This window comes from Salvelinus alpinus, chromosome 17, assembly GCF_045679555.1.
Source record: "Salvelinus alpinus chromosome 17, SLU_Salpinus.1, whole genome shotgun sequence".
In the NCBI taxonomy this organism is placed as follows: domain Eukaryota; kingdom Metazoa; phylum Chordata; class Actinopteri; order Salmoniformes; family Salmonidae; genus Salvelinus; species Salvelinus alpinus.
In genome coordinates, this window is record NC_092102.1 from 6,990,704 (window position 1) to 7,001,301 (window position 10,598).

The 10,598-nt window shown below is 46.3% G+C and overlaps 1 protein-coding gene across 1 annotated transcript; it reads left to right on the forward strand.

Moving 5' to 3' along the window:
• Positions 1-326: 326 nt before the first annotated feature.
• Positions 327-1,718, forward strand: LOC139543239 (transcription factor HES-2-like). The gene is made up of 3 exons (XM_071349491.1): positions 327-464; positions 570-665; positions 801-1,718. The coding sequence occupies exons 1-3, from the start codon at positions 369-371 to the stop codon at positions 1,203-1,205; spliced, it is 597 nt and encodes a 198-aa protein (XP_071205592.1). The 5' UTR covers positions 327-368; the 3' UTR covers positions 1,206-1,718.
• Positions 1,719-10,598: the final 8,880 nt, after the last annotated feature.

The window sequence follows — 10,598 nt, forward strand, 5'->3', positions numbered from 1 at the left end:
TTGAAGTTAAAGACTGCTTGTATACAATAGCATTTGATGTTCAAATCACTTTGACCAAAAAGCAACGCTTATTTACGCAGACGTTTTGCAAGCTTTGTATCATCAAATGTAGCTTGCACAAACCATAGTTGTTATGCTTGGATTAAATGGGGAGACAGATGGTTATTATTGTACATTTGGTGCTCGTGTTGTTTCAAATGCAAAAGTCCTCAGTCAAAATTATTTGACGGTAGCTTGGGGGCGTACCCGTGACGCACAGAACCGACGCTCGTGACCTCCATATAAACTGCGGCCTGAGGTCGTTGGAAACATATCCTCTCCAATCTCAAAGATTCCTACTTGAAAATAGTGCTCCTCCACATACGAGAATGAAAATGATTCCAAATATAACCTCCGAATCTGTCCAATCCTTTGCTCCAAGGCTAACTGTGGCCAGGAGAAAAGAGGCGCTTGAATTGAGAAAGGTAAGGGTCTAAATAGATACAAGAATAGAAAATACTTTGTTTTTCTAAATTCTCGTGATAAATGGGTTTGCCATGGATTCTAAATTGTGTGTTACCATTTTTCAGACAATGAAACCTTTGTTGGAAAAGAGAAGGCGCGCTCGTATCAATGACAGCATCAACCATCTGAAGACTCTGATCCTTCCACTCACAGGAAAAGATGTAAGTTCCAAATAACCAACAAATAGGCTATGCTTTATACGTGTCTAGAATACACAGCTGTAAACATTTCATCATCGAAGTTATGCGTATAGATAGATAGTGGTCTAACCATCACCCTGTTCTCTTTTTGTGCAGAATTCTCGGTACTCGAAGCTTGAGAAAGCTGACATCCTTGAGATGACCGTAAGATTCCTCAGTGATATTCCTGCTGCTCAGAAAAAAAGTACATCAGACAGCTTCAAAGAAGGGTACAAAGCCTGCCTGCAGCGCGTTACCGCTCTGATCCCCAAAACAAACCTGGACAAAGACTCGTGTCAGCGGGTGAACGACTTCATCCAGCAGTCCATGTCAGCGTCCGTCGACCCAGCTTGTCAGAACTGTTGCGCCCAGAGCTCCAGGGCTTTCCCCCAGATTCAGCAGAGACTCCTGAGCCTCAAAGCCAACGTTGGCTCCAGAATCGAGAACCACTCGAACTCGCTTCCCAACCGGCCCCAGCCAGTGCCACAAGCTGTCAATGCTAACATGTGGAGACCCTGGTAGATTCAAGAAGCCATAACGCCAATGTAAATTGTATGATATGTACATGTCGGGAAAACGTCTCTTGTACATTTGTATTTGTCAATACTAGGCTATAGAGATGCATGCATTGTCATATTCTCTTGATGAAAAGCTATACTTCATCGTTAAATCATGTTAGTTAAGTATTATATACTGAAGTAATTACACGTCTTCTGTCCTGTAAATGGACAAGTTTGAAGAAATTCTTCTTATTTATTAAGATCTGCATGGATTTTATTTTGCTAAATTTAGTCCTCTTTGGGGGTTAAATGATAAAAGGGCCACAGAAAACGCCTCTGTAAACCCAAAGGGTTATTATGTGTCATTTGCACTTTTGACTTCAGTATTCTGGGTCTGTGCAGGTAAACGATATGTAAGCACGTTGTGTTATGTTACTTAAAAACGTAAAATGTCTCTTTTAGGGATGTATTTGTATATGTATTACCATTACGCATTGTACATATATTTAGCTGTAATAAAAACTACGATACCGTGGTATATTCCTCTTCATTTCAATTTTCCTTAGTTGTCTTTGTTGGTATGACTGGGATATATTTAGCCATAACCTAGGCCTAGACTGAGACAAAATACTATTTCATTTTAGTTGGTAAGAAAACGTATCATTACGCACAGAAGTGCGTGTAATCAAGACGCACCCACCAACTGTCACACAAACGTTTAAATATATGGCTTTAAATGGTTAGTAAAATAGTAAACATGCCATTTTAAGGAACAAGGTTTCAGTCAAATCGAAAGCAGTTTGGCAGTTGAGCAAGTGTAGCACATGGGGAGCTGTGAAACTTACACCTCTGCCTGAAGTGTCTCCACTTGCGCCAGCGGATAGCTAGCTTTTCTCGAGGCGCCGACCGGTAAGACGCGTCAGGAGAGTAGTCACTTGTGCGAGCGAGGCAGAAGTTCGTGCCAGGTATTGGCCGAATAGTATGAAGAACAGGGAGGAAGTGGTACTCGCTTAGCAAACAGCCCGAAGTCCTTTACACAACAAGCACAGTGTCATTTTGATAGGCGCTTGGACTGACAGGTGTTGTGCAGGCGACAAAATCCATTGCGAGCTATGAGGGGTGATCATCGAAGCAAAGCGAGCTATCCTCTCCCTGTGCGTGTGGTGAGCTATCATTTGCGTGTGGATAAACCTGTGTACTTTGCGTCTGGATAAGCAGTCTGAAGAACGCGGTCCCCGCACAATGTTTTTTATGATGCCCAAGACATAGGTCAGGCAAATGTACAATACGAACAACCACCGTACACATAAATTAAAAAAATAGAAGCTCTAATACTGACAGTGATATGTTAACAAAGATTGATAACTTACAAAAATAAACAATTCAACTGTTCCAGCTTGGTCTCTAAGGTTGACATCAGGTCCTTCCAAATGGGCCTTCAGCTGTTAAATAGATTTTCATAGAAGTACTGTGGTGTGATTACACACACACGCACACACTTTATTATTGCACTGTTCACCATCATCCTGTGTCTGGCAATACATTTCCCTGTGTGTGTGTGTGTGTGTGTGTGTGTGTGTGTGTGTGTGTGTGTGTGTGTGTGTGTGTGTGTGTGTGTGTGTGTGTGTGTGTTATAGTGAGGTTTCCTTACCTCTCTAACCACCTATCAGTGGTAACAGACTGGAACAGGAAGGCCATTCCAAATGTTTGTTTTATGTTCTTTATGTAATGACAGATGAACGATAATAAGCAAAACCAGTGACATGGGGATTTTAAAGTTGGTCTTAAAATAAAAATCGCTGCACACACCTCTGACCGAAAAGACAGTGTGATAAAAGAGAAGCAGAGTCTTACTCCAGAGCACTTGGAAATGTTTTGTTAAATGCATTGGAAAATGTGTGATATCACCCATGTTTTTTTACATGCATTAAATGAGGTAATGATGTCACCATGCCATCTAGTGGTAGAGTTGCGCTATTTCAGAAAAAAATTACGGGCATTTTAGTTTTTTTAATTGATTTAAATCAGAGAGATATACAACTATTCGTCAACAAATTTGCACAAACCTTCGGGAGACTTGTTCCTCTCCATTTAGTCAAGCAAAATAGCATTGACTGAAAAGTTATTGTAGGGAAATAGTTTGAATGTACTCCCAAATCTTTAAGTTGTGTTTACACAGGCAGCCCAATTCTTGATATTTTATTTTACTTTTATTTAACTAGGCAAGTCAGTTAAGAACAAATTATTTTTTACAATGGCGGCCTACCCCGGCCAAACCCGGACAACACTGGGGCAATTGTTCGCCACCCATGGGACTCCCAATCACAGCCGGATGTGATACAGCCTGGACTTGAACCAGGAACTATAGTGAAGGCACTGAGATGCAGCCTTAGACCACTGCAACGCTTGGGAGACTATATTCTACATTGTAGAATAATAATGAAGACATCAGAACTATGAAATAACACACATGGAATCATGTAGTAACTAAAAAAGTGTTCAACAAATCAAAATATATTTTAGATTCTTCAAAGTAGCTACCCTTTGCCAGCTTTGCAAACTCTTGGCATTCTCTCAACCAGCTTCACCTGGAATGCTTTTCCAACAGTCTTGAAGGAGTTCCCACATGTGCTGAGCACTTGTTGGCTGCTTTTCCTTCACTCTGCGGTCCAACTCATCCCAAACCATCTCAATTGGGTTGAGGTCGGGTGATTGTGGAGGACAGGTCATCTGATGCAGCACTCCATCACTCTCCTTCTTGGTCAAATAGCCTTTACACAGCCTGGAGGTGTGTTGGGTCATTGTCCAGTTGAAAAACAAATAAGTCCCACTAAGCGCAAACCAGATGGGATGGCGTATCGCTGCAGAATGCTGTGGTAGCCATGCTGGTTAAGTGTGCCTTGAATTCTAAATAAATCACAACAGTGTTGTCAGCAAATCACACCCACACCATAACACTCAGCATAACACCTCCTCCTCCATGCTTTAGTGGTGGGAAATACAAATGGAGAGATCATCCATTCACCAACACCACGTCTCACAAAGACACAGCGGTTGGAACCAAAATTCTCCAATTTGGACTCCAGACCAAAGGACACATTACCACTGGTCTAATGTCCATTGCTCATGTTTCTTGGCCCAAGCAAGTCTCTTCTTATTATTGGTGTCCTTTAGTAGTGCTTTTTGTGTGCAGCTATTCGACCATGACGGCCTGATTCACACAGTCTCCTCTGAACAGTTGATGTTGAGATGTGTCTGTTACTTGAACTCTGTGAAACATTTATTTGGGCTGCAATTTCTGAGGTTGGTAACTCTAATGAACGGATCCTCTGCAGCAGAGGTAATTCTGGGTCTTCCTTTCCTGTGGCGGTCCTCATGAGAGCCAGTTTCATCATAGCGCTTGATGGTATTTGCGACTGCACTTGAAGAAACTTTCAATGTTCTTGAAATGTTCCAAATTTACTGACCTTCATGTCTTAAAGTAATGACGGACTGCTTATTTGAGCTCTTCTTGCCATAATGTGGACTTGGTCTTTTACCAAATAGGGCTATCTTCTGTATACCACCCCTACCTTGTCACAAGAAGGAAAGAAATTCCACAAATGAACTTTTAACAAGGCACATCTGTTAATTGAAAAGCATTCCAATGACTACCTCATGAAGCTGGTTGAGAGAATGCCAAGAGTGTACAAAGCTGTCAAGGCAAAGGGTGGCTACTTTGAAGAATCTCAAATCTAAAATATATTTTGATTTGTTTATCACTTTTTTGGTTACTACATGATTCCATATGTGTTATTTCATAGTTTTGATGTCTTCACTACTATTCTACAATGTAGAAAATAGTAAAATAAAGAAAAACCGTTGAATGAGTAGGTGTGTCCAAACTTTTGACTGGAACTGTATATTAAATAACCATACCTGTCAATCTTAATCATCAGAGAGACCTCTGGTCTGGCATTTCTCTGTTGGTTTCACAGGGGCTTTCACAATGTCTGAATGGGACCATTCTGAAAAAAGAACATGAAGATAACAAATGAGAGAATAGCTTTGGAATTCTGAAGGAAGCAGGGAAAAATTAAGACAGAGATGGACGAAAGCGAAAACAACGTAAAGAAATAGACTATACTGTATATACAGACCTTTTGAGATTTCTGGTGAGCATGCCGTTGACCAGCTTAATGTGCTGGTCTAATAGGCCACCATGGACTGCAAAACATAAAAAACATACAAATAAGGTCAGCTGAGGGGAGAAAAGGTAAAATGACTAATGCCTGAAATACAGTGAGTTACATACTATGTGTGTGGATTTAAAATAAGAAGCTATGAAATGTCATTCTGGTCAATCTGCCTCATTATCAGCATTAAACAGTGATTTCTAATACCAACATGTATATCAAAAAAATGAATAGCCTGTTGGATGATAAAAAAATATGTTACAAGAAATAGATTTTTGATCCTCCAACTATACAATTGAATAAAGTCCTTGATGAAGGACTAGAAAATCAATTGGTTGACAGAACACAGTGTCAGGACCCGGTGCGAGAAACAGTCACTAATAATCAGCAGAACCCAGAAGATGAGGCAGACACAGTAGTTCTAGAGATGGTGGTTTAATTAAAGAACAAAATCTTCAGGCCAAAATCTAAATCCACAATGTCCAAAATAAAGCCAAGAGGCACAAAATGGATATCCTCAAAAATACAAAGAAAACTCAACAAAGTGGTAAAAAACAGCAGGGAAAAACAAACCTCAAAAGACTACTCAAAATTACACAAGAACTAAACCAGAGAACCTCTGGAAAATCCAATCCGAGAAATATATGTTTCACACAAAAAGGCTTGGTCTGGGGCTGGGTGCTAACATACAAACACTGAGCAAAGAACTGAGGAACACACAGGGTTTAAATACAAACAAGGGAACGACCTACAGGTGCAAACAATAAAAGAGCAAGGAAAAAACAAAAGGTTCAAAAAAGGTGCAATGGGGACATCTAGTGACAAAACCAGAACAGTCCTGGCCAAAACCTGACAGAATCCCCCTCCTAGGAACGGCTCCTGACGTTCCTACCAGCCTTCTCAGGGTGGAGGGCCCTGAACTGACGAATGAGGTCAGGGTCCAGTATGTCCTTGGCAGGAACCCAGGAGCGCTCCTCGGGACCGTAGCCTTCCCAGTCCACCAGATACTGCCAGGACCGCTGCACCCGGCGGGAATCCAGTATCCGGTGGACGGTATAAGCCGACTGGCCTCCGATGACACGGGGCGGAGGGGGAGGTCTGCCTGCCGGGATAAGGGGAGAAAAAACAACAGGTTTTAATAAAGAAATGTGAAATGTTGGATTGATCTTAAGGGATCTGGGTAAGTGCAGGCGAAAAGTAACGGGATTGACTCTCCTGGCAATCTTAAAGGGACCGATGAATCTCTGGGACAGCTTGCGAGACTCCACCCGTAGCGGTAAGTCCTTTGTTGAGAGCCATACTCTCTGGCCGGGGTACAGGGTAGGACCGGGACGGCGACGTCTGTTGGCTTGTCGCTGGTACTGCTGTGAGGCACGCAGAAGATTAAGACGGGCCTTCTTCCACGTAAGCCGACAGCGTCTGATGAACCTCAAGGCTGAAGGCACTCTGACTTCTGCCTCCTGGTCCGGGAACAATAGCGGAGCATAGCCAAACTGACACTCGTGCGGAGACATACCAGTGGAGGAGGAGCACAAGGTGTTGTGCGCGTACTCGGCCCAAACAATGAAGGATGACCATGTGGATGGGTTGTTGGAGACCATACATCTGAGGGTGGTTTCCAGCTCTTGATTCATCCTCTCAGTTTGGCCGTTGGACTCCGGATGGTACCCTGAAGAAAGACTGGCCGTGGCCCCTATGAGTTGGCAGAAGACCTTCCAAAACCTAGAGGCGAACTGTGGACCTCTGTCGGAAACCATATCTTGCGGAATGCCAAAGACTCGGAACACATGGTTAATCACCAACTCAGCCGTTTCCTTGGCAGAAGGTAATTTGGTCAAGGGAACAAACCTGGCCGCCTTAGAAAACCTGTCGATGATGACTAGGATCGTGGTATTACCATGGGACGGAGGAAGGCCAGTAATAAAGTCCAACGAGATATGGGACCAGGGTCGGTGGGGAATAGATAAAGGGTGAAGGAGTCCTTGAGGGCGGAGGTGAGAAGATTTGCCCTGGCAGCACACGGAACAAGCCTTGACGAAAGTGGCAACGTCTTCTTTTATGGTGGGCCACCAGAACTTACGCTGGATGAACTCCAAGGTGCGACCTACGCCCGGGTGACAGGTGAGGCGAGAGGAGTGCCCCCACAGAAGGACTTGGGACCTTGCTGCCTTGGGAACAAACAACCGATTGGCAGGACCTCCTCCAGGACCCGGTTCGATGGCTTGAGCTTGTTTCACGGTATCCTCCACTTGCCACGAGATCGGAGCCACGATCTTAGCGGCAGGAAGGACAGTCATGTCAGTATCTTCTCGAATGGCAGGAGAGTAGATACGTGACAAGGCGTCCGGTTTGAGATTCTTCGACCCGGGTCTATAGGTGAGGATAAACTGGAATCGGCTGAAGAAAAGAGACCATCGAGCTTGTCTGGAGTTCAACCGCTTCGCCTGCTGGATATACTCCAGATTTTTGTGGTCCGTAAGCACTTGAAATGGTTGAGAAGCCCCCTCGAGCCAGTGTCTCCATTCCTTCAATGCCATCTTAACCGCTAGGAGTTCACGATCCCCCACATCGTAATTCCTCTCGGCCGGGGTAAGCCGGTGAGAGAAGAAGGCGCAAGGATGAAGCCTCTTGTCTTCACCCCTCTGAGACAGGACAGCTCCAACACCAACCTCTGATGCGTCTACCTCCACCACAAAAGGTTCATCCGCCGTCGGTAGTGTCAGGATGGGAGCAGAGAGGATGCGCTGCTTGAGTCCTTGGAAGGCCGTCTCAGCTTCTCTTCCCCACAGAAACCTTGTGTTGCCACCCTTGGTTACAGCTGAGAGAGGGGCTGCCACCGAGCTGAAGTTCTTGATGAACTTGCGGTAAAAGTTGGTGAAGCCCAGGAAACGCTGAACTTCCTTAACGGACTTGGGGGTGGGCCAATCCGCTACCGCCCCTACCTTCTTGGGGTCCATCTGGACTCGACCGGGTTCCACTACAAATCCCAGGAATTGTACTCGAGAGGAATGGAATTCACACTTTTCCGGCTTAACGTACAAATGGCTGTCTAGGAGGTGTTTGAGCACTTGTCTGACATGCTTAGTGTGTTCTTGAAGGGAGCTCGAAAAGATGAGGATGTCATCCAAGTAAACAAACACAAAGATGTTAAGCATATCCCTAAGCACATCGTTTATGAGCGCTTGGAACACAGCCGGAGCGTTGGTCAGGCCGAAGGGCATCACCGAGTATTCGTAGTGACCAGTAGGCGTGTTGAAAGCGGTCTTCCACTCGTCCCCGGGTTTGATCCGCACAAGATGGTATGCGTTCCGCAGGTCAAGCTTAGTGAAGATCACTGCTTCCTGGAGCAGCTCAAAGGCTGTGGCCATAAGGGGTAGCGGGTAGCAGTTACGGACGGTTATGGCATTAAGTCCCCGGTAGTCGATGCAAGGACGTAATCCACCGTCTTTTTTGGCCACAAAGAAAAACCCTGCTCCTGCCGGCGAGGTGGATGGACGCATGAGGCCTGCTGCCAGAGCGTCCTTGATGTAGGTATCCATAGCAGCTCGTTCGGGAGGAGATAGGGAAAAGATCCGACCCCTGGGGGGGCAGGTGCCCGGAAACAGGTCGATGGGGCAATCGTAAGGTCGATGGGGTGGTAGTTTGGTGGCCCTCTGTTTGCTAAATACCGGTTTGAGGTCATGGTAACACTCAGGAACTCAGGACAGGTCGATGGATTCTAGAGACTCGGGAGGGGAACTCGGGGAACTTGGGAAGATACAAGTGGCTTGGCACGTAGGACCCCACTGCTTGATAGTGCCCACAGACCAGTCGATGTGAGGGTTATGGCTGTGAAGCCAGGGGTATCCAAGGACGAGAGGGAATTCGGAACACGAGGTCAGATGAAAGTTCATCACTTCCTGGTGTTGGGAAACTGAAAGTCGCAAGGGGGTAGTGACACGAGTGACAAGTCCAGATCCCAAAGGGCTTCCATCCAACGTAGTAACCCTTATGGGGTCACTTAGAGGTTCAGAGGGAACGCCATTCTCCTTCGCCCAGACACCATCCATGAAGTTACCTGCGGCTCCAGAGTCTACCAAGGCTTGAAGGGGAAGCTCGTGGTTGTCCCAGGAAAGGGTAACTGGAATGAGCAGGCGGGAGTTCGATGGATGGGAGGAGGTTATGTTTCCCGTTACAGTCCTCCCAGGCCTGCACGGGAGAGTGCGTTTTCCCTGGAGCCCGGGACACGTGGAGAGGAAATGGCCCGGTTTGCCGCAATATAGACAGCATCGCTCCCTTATCCGGCGGTCTCTCTCAGCCTGGGAGATGCGTCCAGCCTGCATGGGTTCCGGTGGAGTCAGCGAGGATAAAGGTGGAGACTCGGAGCTGGGACCGATAGGAGCTAGGGTGAGAGATCTACGGTTGAGCTCTCTCTCTCTCAGACGCTGGTCTATGCGTGAAGCCAACTTGATCAGGGACTCGAGGTTGTCCGGTGGTTCCCGAGTGGCCAGTTCATCTTGGATGGTGTCGGAAAGACCCTTCAAAAAGCACACTGTGAGCGCCTCGTCGTTCCAGCCACTCGCTGCTGCCACCGTGCGGAACTGGATGGCATAGTCCGTCACGCTGCGCCGACCTTGGCTGAGAGTCAGGAGCTGTTTGGCTGAGTCCGGACCGCTGGTGGGATCTTGAAACACTCGCTTGAATTCCTCAGCAAAGGTAGAGTAGCTGGCACAGCAGGGACTTTGGGCATCCCACACCGCAGTAGCCCAGGCTAGGGCTTTTTCCGACAGCAGGGTGATGATATATGCTATCTTGGACCGGTCGGTGGGAAACGACGAGGGTTGCAGCTCGAAGGAGAGAGAACATTGGGTGAAAAACCCCTTACAAACACTCGGATCACCTGAGAACCGTTGGGGAGGCGGCAGACGAGGTTCAGCCAGGGGGTTAACTGCCACGGGCACTTGAATCTGATGAACTGGAGCAGAAGCGGTTGCAGGAGAAAGTTGATCAGAAATCTGTTTTATGGAAGTCATCATCTCCGACAGAAGTTGAGAATGTCCAGCCAGTAAGGCCTCTTGCTGAACCAGAGCAGCTTCGTGACGTTGGACAGTCCCCTCGTGGTGGGACAGCATGGGAAAAAAGTCCTGGGTACTGGCTGCCTCTGGGTTCATATTAATGGCTCAGTGTTTCTGTCAGGACCCGGTGCGAGAAACAGTCACTAATAATCAGCAGAACCCAGAAGATGAGGCAGACACAGTAGT

Excerpts from the sequence above, each read along its gene's own strand:
- LOC139543239 (XM_071349491.1), top strand. The coding sequence starts at position 369 with ATGAAAATGATTCCAAATATAACCTCCGAATCTGTCCAATCCTTTGCT. Across the intron at positions 465-569 it reads AGGCGCTTGAATTGAGAAAG|ACAATGAAACCTTTGTTGGA; the intron begins GTAAGGGTCTAA and ends ACCATTTTTCAG. Across the intron at positions 666-800 it reads TTCCACTCACAGGAAAAGAT|AATTCTCGGTACTCGAAGCT; the intron begins GTAAGTTCCAAA and ends CTTTTTGTGCAG.